General features: G+C 45.8%; 2 protein-coding genes across 7 annotated transcripts in view; one reads left to right on the top strand and one right to left on the bottom strand.

Moving 5' to 3' along the window:
• The first annotated feature begins 977 nt into the window (after positions 1–977).
• TMDD1 (transmembrane and death domain 1) lies at positions 978–1886 on the top strand. The gene has a single exon (XM_031463623.2). It carries the CDS (start codon positions 978–980, stop codon positions 1884–1886), a length of 909 nt encoding a protein of 302 aa, XP_031319483.2.
• Positions 1887–2729: 843 nt separating this feature from the next.
• The window catches only part of SCN8A (sodium voltage-gated channel alpha subunit 8), a 180078-nt gene continuing 166184 nt past the window's right edge, over positions 2730–16623 (bottom strand). For all 6 annotated transcript variants that reach the window (XM_031462534.2, XM_064490997.1, XM_064490999.1 and 3 more), the window contains one exon: positions 2730–9337. In XM_031462534.2, the coding sequence (XP_031318394.2) occupies positions 8190–9337 (1148 nt within the window). In that variant the 3' untranslated portion in view covers positions 2730–8189. The remainder of the gene's footprint in view (positions 9338–16623) is intronic.

The following is a 16623-nucleotide window of genomic DNA, read 5'->3' as shown; positions in this document are numbered from 1 at the left end:
ACCACAACGCTTCATCAGCAGGAACTTCCACGTCCTGTGAAGAGCTGACGCTCCGTGATGAAGCCTGCATGTGTGGGGCAGGGGGCAGGTAGGTGGCTGGTGGACAGGGACTGATGTTAAGAGTTCACATACTGATTCAGCAAATCTTTACTGAGCACCTGTTATGCACTCGTTGCTATGGGGACAATAGATGGACCTTACAGTGTGGTGGGAGGGGGACTAAAAAGGCAGCGCTGCAGCGTGCTGTGGGAGTAAATAGGAGGGGTGCTTATTGGAGACAGGGCAAAGGGTGTGGCTGGGAGGTAGAGTGGGCTTCCCAGAAGGGACCTGTCAGCTGAGGAGTGACTGAGGCAGAGCAGAGTGCAGTCCAAAATCTGAAGGAGAGCCTGAGCCAAGTTTGCTTGGGGAAAGGAAGCAAGTTCAATCCTAGAGTGTGTGGAGGGCCTGTGGGGACCTGGGGAGGAGCTTACCTTATCTGAGCTAGAGGATGAGGGTTTGGATGCACCCGTGGGAGGATGGAAACTGGTAGCATCTGTACATAATAAGTATTTAGTAGGTAATAAGAGAATTTGGGAATTGGATATTGGAGATAGAGGAGAGCAAGGGGTCTAGAGTTTTGGTGGAAGGTGAGGGGCGGTACATGGGTTAAAAGAGGTGTTGGAAACTTGATAAGTTAGAAATTCGTGGGACAGCCAGGAGGCCTCGGGCAGGCATTTGAATGAAAGGGCCCAGAATTCTAGCCTCCCGGGTCACGTCCCACTAACTCCAATCCCTGGGTTTTCTGAGATCCTTCCCTCTTAACTCCTTGTTTCTTGGGTTGGGAGATCCTGCTCCGACAAGTCGCCCATATCGAAGGCCCCCTTTTCCGTCCCTGTATATAACCAGCCCCCATCCGTAGGTGTTGCGCCCCTCCCCCACCCATGGGCATTCTGCGCTCCTCCCCCTACACTCCGTGGGGTCGCGGTCACCACCTGGTGATGGCGGTGCGGTCTCTGGCGGGGGCCCTGGCCCTGCTGCTCTGGGGCTGGGCGCTGGCTCCAGCAGGGGCCGTGGATGCCATGGGCCCTCACGCGGCTGTCCGCCTGGCCGAGCTGCTGACCCCGGAGGAGTGCGACCACTTCCAGTCGCTCCTGAAGGCGCCGGAGCCGGACGTCGAGGCTGAGCTGGCCAGGCTTTCCGAGGACCAGCTGGCGCGGCCTGAGCCGGTGCCCACGTCGGCGTTGCCGGGTCGGCTGCGGAGGCAGCGGCGCGAGGCGGCTGGCCAGGAGGCCGAGCCCGAGGACGTGTCCGACGGCTGCCGCGAGGGGCTGGCAACCTGGTTGGCTGCTGAGGCTCCATCCCTGTCATGGGACCGTGTGGCCCGGGCCCTGCGGCGCAGCGGTCGCCCGGACGTGGCCCGGGAGCTGGGCAAGAACCTCCACCAGCAGGCGGCGCTGCAGCTGCGCAAGTTCGGGCAGCGCTACCTGCCACCGCCTGGCGTCCCCGCCCCGGCCCCGGCCCCGGCCCCGGCCCCCGCCCCCGCCCGGCGCCTCCGCCGCGCCTCGGTCCCCGACACCAATTGGGACGAGCTGGAGCTGATCGTGGAGCGACTGCCCCAGGCGCCGTACGAGCGGAGCCCCACAGGCTGGGCCGGGCCGCTGGCGCTCGGCTTCCTCACCGGCTTCGGTGGAGCGCTGGGCGTCGGGGCGCTGCTCATCCTGCTCACGCCATGGATCACGGGTGGCGATGGCGTGCGGTCCCATAGTCCCCGGCCGCCCGCCCCTCCCCTCCTGGGGCCCGCTGGGGCGCCCCGCTTCGGGGAAGCGGAGCCGCTTTTGACTGCATCCCCGGGACCCTGGGCTGCAGGTGGGCCAGACCCCTCCTTGCCTCCATGTCCCTGGCTGTGAAGTGGGAGCAGGGTCCTGGTGGGGTGCTGCCTTTGACATGTTATAAAAGTTGTGAAATACTCAAAGGTGGGAGCAATCGGTTTTGTTGGTTGGTTAGAAATGACCTGCATAGCGAGGGGGGCTGCCAGTGGACGAGAAGGGTCTCAGGTGCCAGTCTACCAGAGAGGGCAGGGGATGCAGGCCCTCCCAATTCTTATCAGCTTAAGTTCCTTCTTTATCTTGCTCTTATTCTCTAAGAGCTACCATTTATCAAGGACTGTGTGCCAGACCCTAGGCTAAGCAGTTACATACATTATTTGATACAATCTTCAAAACGCAAGAAAGAGGAAATTATCCCCATTACACGTAAGGCAGCTGGCCACAATTAGTGGCATAGTCAGAGCTGCCTGAGCTGAGAGTTTGAGCTCCAGAGGGAATGATCTGTGAGCAGTAAGGGAGCTGGGGTGAAATGGTGGGAACCAGAACAAGGTGTAGAGCTTCTGTTTACTCAGAGGTCCTGCTGGAGCCCCTGCGGGGGCAGCACAGCTAGAGGTGTGCCCACTTCCAGGGGCTGATGCCTCCAGGCTGCTCTCTCCATTCAGGCAAGGCCTCCTGAAGCTCGACCTGCAGCCCCCAACTTTTCCCACCCACCTGAGTGGCAGGGCACTGCCAGCCCATCAGAGGAGTTGAGCCTGGGTGAGACCCTCACACAGACTGCTCAGACTGCACCCCACACCATGGGGAAGGCGAGAGGCCAGCTATGGGGTCCTGCTGGACAGCAGTGCTTGACTCCCAGGCCACCGTGGGCCGAGGGGCTTTGGTGTGAGAGCAGTGACAGAATGACAGGCCAGGCCAAGAGGAGAGTTGAAAACAAGATTGACGTAACCCTTTATTGCAAATTCTAAAGTAAAAAGATGTACAGTACAAAGTAAAATTGAAATTTCAGACTATAAACTTCCAATCCACTTATACATTCTCATTTCTCAAGCATTTCTGCCATTTCCGCATAAACGGAACAGGGAACAAGTCGAGGGGGGTGGGGGAAGGAGATACAGCAAGGGAAAAAAAATTAAGTGTCTAGAATAATCAAACCCCAGAAGCAAGTGAAAGGAAAGACATTTTCTCGACCTGCTGTCCTGGTGATGAGAAGCGGGGGTGGTTGGAGCAGTGCAGTTTAAAATGGCTCTCAGAATAGCAGCACTTATGGTACCATTTTATCCTCCGTAAGTCCAAATAATACTTTGCCCTTCCCTAGTGCCTTTGCCTCTGTCTCTCAAAAACACTTTACACAACATTTAGTTAAAGCCTCACAACACCCCTGTGAGGTAGGTCAGTATTATTATCCCCATTTTACAGATGGGGAAACTGAGGCACAGAGAGGTTAAGTGACTTGCCCAAGGCCACACAGCGAGTCAGTGGTCGAGCTGGGGATGGAACACAGGAGTTCTGTCCCTTTTCTGGAACCACTGGACCGCGCTCCCCTTGACCTATATACATTCTTCACACACACACACCACACGTGCACACCCGCCCACCCCACCCCACTTAGCCTCTATGTACAGCAAACAGCAGTGGGGGGCAGGGGCAGGGGGTGCCTCAGGAGTGTTTTAATGGAGGAAATCTTGGTACTCTTGGAAAGGGAATCCAAGAAAGCACAGAGCTGAGCTCCAGCACAGACTGTGCAAACCTTGGGCCTCTCCCACAACCCAGACTTCCTCTTCTCTCCTGATGTCCCCCTGGCTGGCTAGTTGCAGCCGATTCTTTAGGGGGTGGGGGTACCTGAAAATGAACGAAGCTTTTTGCAAAACTTTGGGCAACATCTGAGAAAAGAAAGAGGCATCATTACAGAAGATGCCCAGGACTCAAGTCACAAAGTCGTAACCCATGGCAATCTCACCTCCACAGCAGGCCTGGAGGCTGGGGGCCGGGGGGGAGGAGGATGGGGACTGACCTACCAGCCATCTCTCTCCAGAGTGGAGCTACTGGAGCGGACTAGAGTGGGCACTTCAAAATCCTCCTGAGTGTTCCTGGACCGGGAGACATGGCCTAGAGAGGGATGTCCCCAAAGCGGGGCAGGGCGAGGGAAGGGGAGGGGTGCCCCTCTTCCCTGCATGAACGTGAACGAGACCAGCCCTAGTTTGCTGGCCTCGCGGTCGGGGTGATGGAGGGCAGGGCCTGGCATTAGCTAGCAGAGTGGAGGCTGTGGGGCATCGTGCTTGCCCGAGCTTTGGGCATTGGAATGGTTTTTTCCTTAATGAACTGGTGAAAAAGGCAGAAAGGAAGAAGTAAGGCCAGCCCGGCTGATTGGCTGACATCATCTGTGGGGGCTCTGCCAGGGGGACCGGTGAGGAAGGGGTTTCAAGGGCCTCGGAGCACGGGCCCGGTGCGGGGAGGAATGCCACATGCAGTGGGTGAGTGGGGATCTGGGGGATCAGGACCTTGCTTTCCTCTCCAATCTCTACTTCTTAGCCAGAACTTTGCAAGAAACCCTCCGATTTCTTTCCCTTCCATTGCCCTCTTTTCCCTAGATGTGCTAGTAAGGTCCCAATTCCCAGACCCCTCCCAGGAATCAAAAATTGGGAGAGTCAAGCAACAAACGCACACCAAGACAGGCTTCCCTTGTACAGTAAAAAGGGTCATTTTTATTGTGTTTCCTTTTGGCTTATAGTAGTGGTGTACTGTTTATCATGTCTCGCTTAGAGCAGTGCTGGCCTCCATGCATTCACTAATACGCTAGTCTTCACTATTGGTCTTTTACAAGCCTACATTGGTTGCAGCGAAAAATAAAAGAACTCTGAGCACTGTCGTTCCAGGGGCTTTGACTGGGAGTTTCTCTTTATCTCTTCCCAGTCAACTTCTGAGGCCAAAAGTGGCTCATTTAGAGAGGAGTGGGAGGGGGTCGTGATGACTTGCGTTTTTCCTGCGCTCGCCCTCTGCTTTAAATGAGTCTCCTCATCCTAAGCAACAAGGAGGTTAAGGAAAGATGCCGGGAAAGTGTTTTTCACACACAAACCAGCAACCGTGTCAGCTGCTGCTCAGTGGCTTTGGCTCTGCATTTTAGATTAACAGCATCACACGTCTTTTTGCTTTTTGTCTTTTTTTAAAGGTGGATTGTGGAGTATAAATACTGCACCAAGGACCCGGCTACAAAAAATAAATATTTATATTGTATTTATATATCTATATATATATATGTGCAGTGATACTGTGGCTGCTGCTGCTTTTTGATTGGCTTCATTAATATTTGGCAAAGCGTTGCCACTTAGCCACTCAGTGAAGGCGGACGAGGGCGCCATCACTGATTCTTTCAGTTCAATGCCTGTTAACTGCGGGTGTAAACTGCTGGTGATGGTGTCATTTACTACCAAAGAAGTGTGGAGCAGGGCGGGTGAGTGAGTGAGACAGTGAGAGAGTGAGCGAGTGGAGGGGGGGGGGGGGAAGAAGGCGGGAAAAGTTTAACCTAAAAAAGTGAACCGTCAAATAGAGCGGAGGTGGCTTCTTCCCTATGAAGCTGGCTGATGGGTGTCAGATACCAAGGCCTGTGTGCGAGTTACTGAGGAGATAGCCTGCTGGGTGGGGACCAGGGTCTAGGGGAGGAGAAAGGTCAGCTCTCAGAAAAACCTCATTAATATGCTCTAGCAGCTGAATGACATCACTAGCACGAGCACTTGGAGTACGGAGCGGGATCTTATAGCTCTATTGCCCATCTCAAGACCTAAGAACAAGAACAATTATGAAGTTTAGCCAATCTTGCATAGAAGTGGTTAGAATTTATTGCACATTGGAACAAAAATATATATATTTTTTGTTGTTTTGGAAAAGACCATTAGCAATAAAAAATTTTTTGTCTGTCTGTCTGGTTTGGGGATGTACATTGGCTGACAGCATCTAAGTTCTAAGAGGAAAGAAAAGTATAAAAAATAAAAATAAACATGACAATGGCATAAGCCAGAAGCCATTTCCTATTTAATAAGTTAATAATTTGTATTTACAAAAAGGCATGCCAATAAAATAAAATGATATATTACAGTATTTATAATTCTCTTAAAAAGAATGACCACACATGTCAGCTTCTGTTTTGTGCTGTTTACGATATAGCCTGTACACGTTACTATACATTCATCCTAGCGGTTAGCAGGGTCACCAGAAAATAAATAAATAAATAAATGAATAAAACGCCTTCCCAACCTGGTATTGGGTGTAGTATAAAAAGTTCTACGGATGATGCTGCAGAAGCAGGCTTATGAGAGCTGGACAGTTTCTAACGGTCCAACAAGATAGGAAGCTCTGCTTACTGACTTGCTGTGGTTTGTTCTACACAAAACTTAGTCAGGTGGACTGTGAAATCACATCCAGGGTGCTTCTACTGCAAGGCAGATTGGTGTCTGATTTTTTTTCCCCTCTCTCTATTGTATGGTTCAGGAAGAATTTATTTTGATTTGGTTTACATGCTCAAGTCTCTCCCCATCCTTTGAATAGACTTCCTGACACATTCAACTGCAGCATCTTAGCTCTGCAACCTAGTCAGGTGAGAAACCCCTGGACTAAAAACTGTCTTCCCTGAAGCAGGAGATGGGACAGCAAATGTGACGCTCCCCCAAAGCCACCCTCCAGTGACAGTGGGCAGGTTGCTAAGCAGGTAGCAAAACTGGCTGAAAGGAAATGCGCTGGGGGAGGCTGGAACTTCTTAAAAATTCATATTAAACTGCTTTCTCATGAGAACCAGTGCAATAAAGAAACCCAGTGTGCTTGGTTCGGAGGCGGCGCCATCTCTACCGAGGTCCCACCAGTGACTATTTATTCTAATAACAAATGAAAGAAACCACAGCCGTAGCTCCAGTGCTACTGCCCTCACCCACGTCTGTGGGTGAAGAAGCCCTGCTTGGTGGGAGAATGTGATGGAGGCAGGAGGACTCATGCAGTGTGTGAGCTTGCAACAACCCCTCTGTGGAAGGAGGAGGCCTGTTCGGAATATCTGACCCCTCTCTGTGTGGACCCAAGCCTGGAGAAAGCCACAATGTAGAAGGACATGATACTGATGGAGTGAGCACCCCTTTACCCCCAACGAAAGTTTGTTTTAAGTTCCCCAAATGACCCTCTAGAGATAACATGCTACTCTGAATAGCACTTTTATCTCTATCCCCGCAAAGGTGTCAGTTCTCCAGCCTGAAGGCTAAACAATCATCATAAATATTGCAAGATACAAATGAAAAAAAAATTTTTTTGATTTTTGTTTTTAGCCCTAGGATTTGGTTTTACAGTGACATTAATACAAGCCATTTGAGATCAAAATTTCCCCATGTACGGGACACAGAGCAGCATTAAATAGTTCATCTTTTGAAATGTGCAACAATGGTTGTATGTTAGAGATGTCTGTTAAACATGTACACACAACGGATCCATCTGCTTGTTGGACTGGGTTTGTTTTTTTGTTGTTGGTGGTGGTCAACTGGTTGGTTATGTTTCCCTACCCAGAAGGTGTATGAAAGACTTCTAAGAATTCATAAAGAATTATAGCGGGTATGGAACTCTTACCATTTTTTCTCCAAATACAGTGAACGGTGCAGGGCTGGGTCCTGTCCAAAGGCTGACCCAGTGCAGGGGCCAGGATTAGTAGTGTCCTGTGGTGTATGGTTCTCATGCATGACTTCTGATCACGGCATGCCATCATGCAAATCATTTCTACGCATTGAACGAGCACAATGTTTGGAATTGGCCTGAGCAAGTCCTCCTCAGCCTGAAGAAACCTGATTGTATTCCCCCACCCATCTCCAAACCACGTGAAGCCCATGTGGAGAAGATGCGGTTTATGTCAAAGAAACTGACAATTAATGACATGGGCTAAATGTGATGTGTGTGTGTGATTTTTCTTTTTGCTGCTTAGCTTAACTAATGTAAGAATGCAAATACAGTTTGCATGAACAAACAAACTTTTAAAGTGATGCTTTCTGCTTCTGAGAATCAATAAAATGAAAAAATAAAATCCATTTGGCTGCAACGGAAATACGCTGGTCCCGGCAGCCTCTCCTCTGTTTTTGTATCCTGTTAGTTTTGTCCTAAGTTGCATTGACTGATGTGGAACATGCAGTAACCACCTGCCCAAGCATTAGAAAATCTGTGAGTCCAGGGAGCAGGGTCCTTTGCCCTTGGCAGGTCACTGCTCAAGATGCAACCGTGTTACATGGTAAGCAGACTACGTTTGGTATAGATCTTCAGGGTAAAGTGTCTCCACAGCTGTTCTGCATTGATAATATTCAGGAAGTTTGTAAACAATCTTTCACTTGCAAGTTTTAAATCTGTACAGTGTTTAATTTTTGCTTTCCTCTAACACTTGGACTCTCTGACCTCTTTCTGTCTTTTGGCTCTTTCCCTTCTTCCTTCCTCTGCCCGTTGCTGTTTCTCCTTCTCGGGTTTAGTTACACTGTCATAGGATGGGAGGGAGGCTGTAGACGGGGTGCTCTCTTTTTTCTCCCGGTGCGTGCCTCCATTCTCCAGCTTATTGGAAGTTGTCTTTTTGCAAATAAAGCCCCGCCTTGCTAAATGTCCCCGGTAGGCGCGCTGCAGGACCACCGCCGACACCTCTTCCTGCTTGCGCCGCAGTGTCGTTGTGATCGGCTCGTAAGACACTTTGGATGGGTTGGATGCCACGAACCGCTCCTCCATCTGCTGCCGAAGGATGTCCAACTCTCCGCTGTCTCCCAGGACCCGCTTGGTGAAGGCAAAAAGGATGTCCAAGCAGTGGATGCGATCCCCGCTGACCATTGGCAGATCCATGGCGATGAGCTCAATGGTGTTGGGCTTGGGCACTCGGAGAGGATGCTCCAAGGCATCTGCAAAGTCTGCCAGCTTACAGTACTCGATGAACTGGGTGGCGTCGGGGTCGAACTTCTCCCAGATCTCATAGAAGGTCTCAAAGTCGTCCTCGCTCAGAGGGTCTGCACTTTCCTCCGTGGCGACGCTGAAGTTCTCCAGGATGATGGCAATGTACATGTTCACCACAATCAGGAAGGAGATGATGATGTAGCTCACAAAGAAGAAGATACCCACTGAGGGGTTCCCGCAATCTCCTTTAAAGCCACTCCCTGGGTGTTCCTTATCCAGGCTGCAGTCAGGGGGGCGGTTTAGGATGGGCAGCAGCAGGCCATCCCAACCAGCTGAGGTGGTGATCTGAAACAGGCAGATCATGCTGTTGCCAAAGGTTTCAAAGTTGAACATATCATCGATGCCAGCCTCGTGCTTCACATATGCAAAATTGGACATCCCAAAGATGGAGAAGATGAACATGACCAAGAAGAGCAGAAGGCCAATGTTGAACAGAGCAGGCAAGGACATCATTAAGGCAAAGAGCAGGGTGCGAATCCCTTTGGCACCTTTGATCAGACGCAAGATGCGCCCAATACGGGCCAATCGGATGACTCGGAATAGGGTTGGGGAAACAAAGTATTTCTCAATTAAATCAGCCAGGAACATTCCTAAGAAGAGGAATAGAAGACAGGTTACTAAGACTGGAGATGCCCTTTCTCTTTACTTATGTCACCTGGTGCCATGGAATCCTTAACTTCAGAGGACTTTATAGAATGATTGCCTTAATCTTCAATCTGAACTCTAATAATAAAAAAAAAGAAAACCACATGTTTCAAACATAAAGAAAAGCAGAGAAAACAATACAATGGACACTTGTGTACCAACACCCAAGTGAAATGGATGGCAGCATCTTACCGAATTGCTTTCTGCTCATCATCCCCAGAAGCAACCACTATACTGCAGAGGGCACGTGTCATTCCGGTGTCTTCATAATTTTGCTGTGTATGAACCCGTAAGTGATATATAGATAGCATCCTACTACATTTAAAGAATTATACCGTATCCATCTTTCTAGATCTCTTGCTTTTTTCTATATATAATGATTATTTGTTAGTAATTAATGCTTGTAAACATTTGTACATAAATTATTGTATTCAAATTTGGGATGCAAGTGCAAAGTACTGGTATGTTGGTTTTTTTCCCCCCTCCAGGAGTTTTTTTTCTTAAAGTATAGTCAATTTACAATGTTGTGTTAATTTCTGGTATACAGAATAGTGATTCATTTATACATATATATATATTCCTTTTCATATTCTTTTCCATCATAGGCCATTACAAGGTATTGAATATAGTTTCCTGTGCTATACTTTGTTGGACCTTGTTGTTTATCTATTTTATACATAGTAGTTAGTATCTGCAAATCCTGAACTCCCAATTTATTCCTTCCTACCCCTTTTCCCCTGTGGTAACCGTAAGTTTATTTCCTATGTCTGTGAGCCTCTGTTTTGTAAATAAGGTCATTTGTGTCCTTTTTTTTTAGGTTCTGCATGTAAGTGATATATGGTATTTTTCTTCCTCTTTCTGGCTTACTTCACTTAGAATGATGATCTCCAGGTCTATCCATGTTGCTGCAAATGGCATTATTTCATTCTTTTTTATGGCTGAGTAGTATTCCATTGTGTATGTATGTGTGTACATACACACACACACCCCCCACATCTTCTTTATCCAGTCATCTGTCGATGGACATTTAGGTTGCTTCATGTCTTGGCTATTGTAAATAGTGCTGCTATGAATACTGGGGTGCATGTATCTTTTTGAATGAGTTTCCTCTGGATATATGCCCAGGGGTGGGATTGCTGGGTCATAGGGTAAGTCTATTTTCAGTTTTTTAAGGAACCTCCATACTGTTTTCCATAATGGCTGCACCAAACTACATTCCCACCAAAGTACAGGAGGGTTCCCTTTTCTCCACACCTTCTCCAGCATTTATTGTTTGTGGACTTTTTAATCATGGCCATTCTGACTGGTGTGAGGTGATACCTCATTGTAGTTTTGATCTGCATTTCTCTTATAATTAATGATATTGAGCATTTTTTTCATGTGCCTATTAGCCATTTTTATGTCTTCATTAGAGAATTGCTTGTTTAGGTCTTCTGCCCATTTTTTGACTCAGTTTTTTTTGTTGTTGTTGTTATTGAATTGTATGAGCTGTTTGTATATTCTGGAAATTAAGTCCTTGTCAGTCACATCATTTGCAAATATTTTTCTCCCATTCTGTAGGTTGTCTTTTTGTTTTATTTATGGTTTCTTTTGCAGTGCAAAAGCTTAATAAGTTTAATTAGGTCCCATTTATTCATTTTTGCTTTTATTTCTATTGCCTCAGTAGACTGTCCTAAGAGAACATTGCTAAGATTTATGTCAGAGAATGTTTTGCTTATGTTCTCTTCTAGGAGGTTCATGATGTCTTGTCTAATGTGTAAGTCTTTAAGCCATTTTGTGTATGGCGTGAGACAGTGTTCTGATTTCACTGACACGCGGCTGTCCAGCTTTCCCAACACCACTTGTCAAAGAGGCTGTCTTTTCTCCATTGTATATTCTTGCCTCCTTTGTCAAAGATTAATTGACTGTAGGTGTGTGGGTTTATTTCTGGGCTCTCTATTCTGTTCCATTGATCCCTATGTCTGTTTTTGTGCCAATACCATGCTCTTTTTTTGGGGGGGGGGTTATCTATCCCCACCCCCCCCTGCTGTTTTGATTAGTGTAGTTCTGTAGTATTGTCTGAGGTCTGGGAGAGTTATTCCTCCAGCTTTGTCCTTTTCCTTCAGTATTGCTTTGGCAATTCTGGATCTTTTGTGATTCCATATAAATTTGAGGATTATTTGTTCTAGTTCTGTGAAAAATGTCCTAGATAATTTGATAGGGATCACATTAAATCTGTAGATTGCTTTTGGTAGTGTGGGCATTTTAACAATATTAATTCTTCTAATCCAAGAGCATAGGATATCTTCCCATTTCTTTAAATCATCTTTAATTTCCTTAATCAATGTTTTATAGTTCTCTGCATATAAGTCTTTTACCTCCTTAGTCAGGTGTATTCCTAAGTATTTTATTTTTTGGATGTGATTTTAAAAGGGGTTGTCTTTTACTTTCTTTTTCTGGTATTTCATTGTTAGTGTAAAGAAATGCAGCAGATTTCTGTGCATAATCTTGTATCCTGCTACCTTGCTGATTTCGTTTATTAGCATTAGTAGTTTTTGTGTGGAGCCTTTTGGGTTTTCTATATATAGTACCATGTTATCTGCATATAGTGACAGTTTTACCTCTTCTATTTCCATTTGTATCCCTTTTATTTCTTTTTGTCTGATTGCTATGGCTAGGACTTCCAATACTATGTTGAATAGAAGTGGTGAGAGTGGGCATCCTTGTCTTGTTCCACATTTTAGCGAGAATGTGTTCAACTTCTCACTGTTGAGTATTACGCTGGCTGTGGGTTTGTCACAAATAGCTTTTATTATGTTGAGATACATTTCCTCTATACCCACTTTGGTAAGAGTTCTTATCATAAATTGATGTTAAATTTTATCAAAAGCTTTTTCAGCACCTACTGAGATGATCATGTGATTTTTGTCCTTTCTTTTGTTGATGTGGTGTATCACATTGATTTGTGTAGGATGACCCACCCTTGTGTTCCTGGGATGAATCCAACTTGATTGTAGTGTAATGGTCTTTTTCATGTGTTGTGGGCTTCTGTTTGCTAATATTTTGTTGAGAATTTTTGCATCTATATTCATCAAAGGTGTTGGCCTGTAATTTTCTTTTTCGGGAATGTCTTTGCCTGGTTTTGGTATCAGGGTGATGGTGGCTTCATAGAATGAGCCTAGGAGTGTTCCTTCCTCTTCAGTCTTTTGGAAGAGTTTGAGAAGGACTGGTATAAGTTCTTCTTTGTAGTAGAATTCCCCAGGGAAGCCATCTTGTCCTGGACTTCTGTTTGCAGGGAGGGTTTTGTTTTTGTTTTTGTTTTTGTTTTTAACTCATTCTACTTTATTTCTAGTGATTGGTCTATTCAAATTATCTGTTTATTCTTGCTTCAGTTTTGGTGGACTGTATGTTTCTAGAAACTTGTCCATTTCTTCTAGGCTGTCCAGTTTGTTTCCATATAACTGTTCATAGTATTCTTTTGGGTATTTTTTATTTTAGCATTTCTGTGGTATTGGTTGTCATTTCTACTCTTTCATTTCTTATTTTGTTTATTTGGGTCCTCTCTGTTTTTCTTTGGTAAGCCTGGCCAGTGGTTTGTTGATTTTGTTTACCCTTACAAAAAACCAGGTCTTGGTTTTATTGATTTAAAAACAATTTTTAAAATTTTCTATTTTATTTATTTCCTTCCTGATCTTTATTATTTCTTTCCTTCTGCTAACTTTAGGTTTTGTTTGTACTTCTTTTTCTAATTCTTTAGATGGTAGGTTACGTTGTTTATTTGAGGTTTGTCTTATTTTTGAGGAAGGCCTGTATTGCTGTAAACTTCCCTCTTTAGGGCTGCTTTTGCTTCATCCCATAGATTTTGTATGGTTGTTTTTATTGTCATTTGTCTCAAGGTATTTTTAAATTTCCTCTTTGATTTCATTCTTGACTTTTTTTTTTTTTTTTAGTAGCATATTGTTTAGACTCCATCAAACATTTTTTCTTGTTTCTCTGTCTGAGGTTGATTTCCAGGTTCAAGCCATTGTGGCCAGAAAAGATGCCTGAAATAATCACATCCTCTTAAATTTGTTTGTTTAGGCTTGTTTTGTGTCTGAGTATGTGGTCTATCCTAGAGAATGTTCCATGTGCAGTTGAAAAGAATGTATGTTCTGTTTTTTTTTTTTTTTTTTGAGGTAATGTCTTGAAGATATCAATTAAGTCTGACTGTTCTATTGTTTCATTTAGTATCTCCATTGCCTTACTGATTTTCTGTCTGGAAGATCTGTCCCACGATGTTAGTGGGGTGTTAAAGTCTCCTACTATTACTGTATTCCCATCCGTCTCTCCCTTTTTGTCTGTTAGTATTTGTTTTATGTACTTAGGTGCTCCTGTATTGGGTGCATATATGTGTGAGGTCCATGTCCTTCTATTCCGCCACCTTGAAGCTCCTCCTCTAACTTGCTTTTGATACTTAACATTATGTTTGTGATATTGATCTCTGATGTTAAAATAATTTTAATTATTCGTTTTAATAGTTGGATGGTATTTCATTTCACTAATAGGTCCTCATTTATCTGTTTTCCCACTCAAGGATACTTAGTTTTTTCAGATTTGTCCATGCATGACTTTCTGACTCTTCTGCTTGGGTTATGGATTCTTCTCCAAAATGCTCTTAAATTTCCACATCCACAAACAGTACATGAGAAGTCCCGGCTCCACCCCATGACTTCACTACCCTGTGGCTGTGAAGTCTTACTTATTCTGCTAATGCCACCAATTCTCAAAGCACCATCTTCCTGGCTCTGAAAAGACATTTTTGGTTTCTTATTGCCCCATATCCCTACCTCACCAGACTAGCCAACACACTGAAGGGACCTCTTAGGAGTGGTATTTAACTCAGAGCTTCTAGATTTTGTTTAAAGCCATAAATCAGAAACCAGTATCAGCAGATAAAAATGTCAAGGCATAAATAGGATGTAAAAGTAGAGGGTGAAACATACACATCAAAGGGCCTTTTTCTGTTCACATTCATCCAGGGCTCACCTCCACCAGAGCACTTGCTTTTAAAACCCCAGAGTGATAATGGGAGCCCAGAGAGGGCTGCTGAAGGAGGAGATGGAAGGCTGGGAAGTGACAGCTGAAGGGACAGCAGTGACATGTGCTTCTCCGTCAGTGTCTTCTCTTACTGTCGAGGCCCCCACAAGACAGTGCGGGCTTCAACTGATGAGAGACTTAATTCAAGTAAGGAAATATCTTTCAACTATGAGGATTCATAAACACTGGGGTCATGAACTGCAGGAGGCTTAGCTGAAGATTTTAAGCCAGGAAAGAATCTTAACTTTCAGGAAGGGAGAAGGTGCAGGGAGTTCAGAGCAGGCCGGGTAACCCACTGGCGTCTCCTCTGGAGCTAAAATTCCCTGGGTTGCTTGAGCTTTCAAGAAAGACCCAGGGTAATTTCCCAGCTCTCCTCTTTTTACTTCTCAGGTCATATCCAGTGACCACAAGAAGTCAGGCAGTAAACGGAAAACTTACATTCCGTATACGGTGGGGCAAGTAAGGCTTCAGGGAGAAGATGATGCCTGAGTAGGGTTTGTAGGATGAATGTGTGTTTGTGCCTAGAGAAGGGGAGAGCGATGGGCAGACAGCACTCTAGCCAGTGGGATCAACAGCTGAGGGGTCCTCTAGGAGGTTCCAGTGTGAGTTTTACCCCAACTCGCCTTAATTTAAAAATATTTTTTTCTATACTTTTGTTTCTAAACAAATTAATATTTTTAAAAAAATCCCAATCATCAAAAGAAACTTTTCTTCCTCCTTATTTTTGCCTGCTATCTGAGAACAGAGGACATGGTGTGGTCTGTGGGTTTTCCATCCCACTCAATGATGGGTGGAAGAAAAAGTTCGAGAACAGTGGACAAGGGCAGCACTGTCCAAAGTGTGTTTTGTGGGAGGTTAGGAGTGTGGACTTGAGGCTGGGGGGCTGGGCTCGCTCACTTACCAGCCACGTGTCTCAGTTACTGCTCTGTGCCTTGGTTCCTCATGATACCCAGGGGGCTGATGTGAGGATTACATGCATTAAAAGATGTGAGGCACTTAGAATGGTGAATGGCACATAGAATTAAAATATGAGATATCATTATCATTACTTGAAAACAGGGTGTTGTGCTTGAATAAAGGTGGGATGGTGTGTTAAAGTTAAACAGCATTCTTTACTCCGAGGCTTCCAAGAGCCTCCTATAGGCTCATGTGCCCAGTGACGCTCCAAAGGGAAATTCAACGTACAGTGTTGCCAAAGTAGCTTCATCATGGGATTCTTTTCTTGGGGAGAAATGTATGAGGTGTGTGTTCCTGTATCAACACCTTCTGGACATGCTGCTCTGGAGGACAGAACTAGAAAGTGAGAGGGCCAGCTGCCCTCAGGTGCCCATGGTCACCACCTCGCTAAACCAGCTTGTCTGCTGGAGCTCTGGGACTGGCTCCATAGGTCTCAGACACTCTGTCTCTGCTAGCGTAAGTCAGTCAAACCCGCATGGAACCAAGGCAGTGTTTCATCACTTGAGACACCCTTTAGGAAGGCAAGGAAGTTTGGAGGAGGGCAATCAATAGGACTGCATTTCCTCTGCCTGCCAGGGCATCCGACCTCCTCCATGCCTTTAGGTTGAAGCAATGCCCCATGGTCACTGTTAAAAACCAACTTGGATTCTTCTGCCCCTGCCACTTCCTAGTTGGGTGACCCTGGACATCTTTACAGTGAAGATAATAAAATACCTTGCTTCTTGGGCAGTCATAAGGATCAAATGAGATAAAGCAAGTGAAGAAACTCTGAAACTACCTGGCACCATAAAATCTTAGTAAGTAAGCACTGCCATTATCATCAGCACTGCCACTGCCGTCACCGCCAGAATTCTCCTAGACCATCTCATTAACATCCAGCAATCTCTTCCCATGCCTTCTCCCACTTTATACTACTGTTGTAGCCCTATTTTAAAAATACGTTTCTTTTACCTTTCCTGTTAGAATGCAAACTCTTTGAAAGCAAGAACCAAATCTAATCTTTTCCCTCTCCTCAACCACAGAATTTACAATCCGAGACTACCATGAACACTCAGAGAAACTCGGTGACCAAGTAACCTGCTGGGCAGGCCCACAGGATGACTTGGGGACGCCCATGGATGTGACCTGAAAGTAACCTGTCTGCATTTCGGACCTCTTCTCATTCATTGCACTCCCAGGAATCCCCTCGTCGGGGCCAGTCAGGCCCCTCCGCCCCTCC

This window comes from Camelus dromedarius, chromosome 11 (genome assembly GCF_036321535.1).
Source record: "Camelus dromedarius isolate mCamDro1 chromosome 11, mCamDro1.pat, whole genome shotgun sequence".
Classification (NCBI taxonomy): Eukaryota; Metazoa; Chordata; class Mammalia; order Artiodactyla; family Camelidae; genus Camelus; species Camelus dromedarius.
This window is presented reverse-complemented; position numbering and strand designations above follow the sequence as displayed.

Excerpts from the sequence above, each read along its gene's own strand:
- TMDD1 (XM_031463623.2), top strand. The coding sequence starts at position 978 with ATGGCGGTGCGGTCTCTGGCGGGGGCCCTGGCCCTGCTGCTCTGGGGC.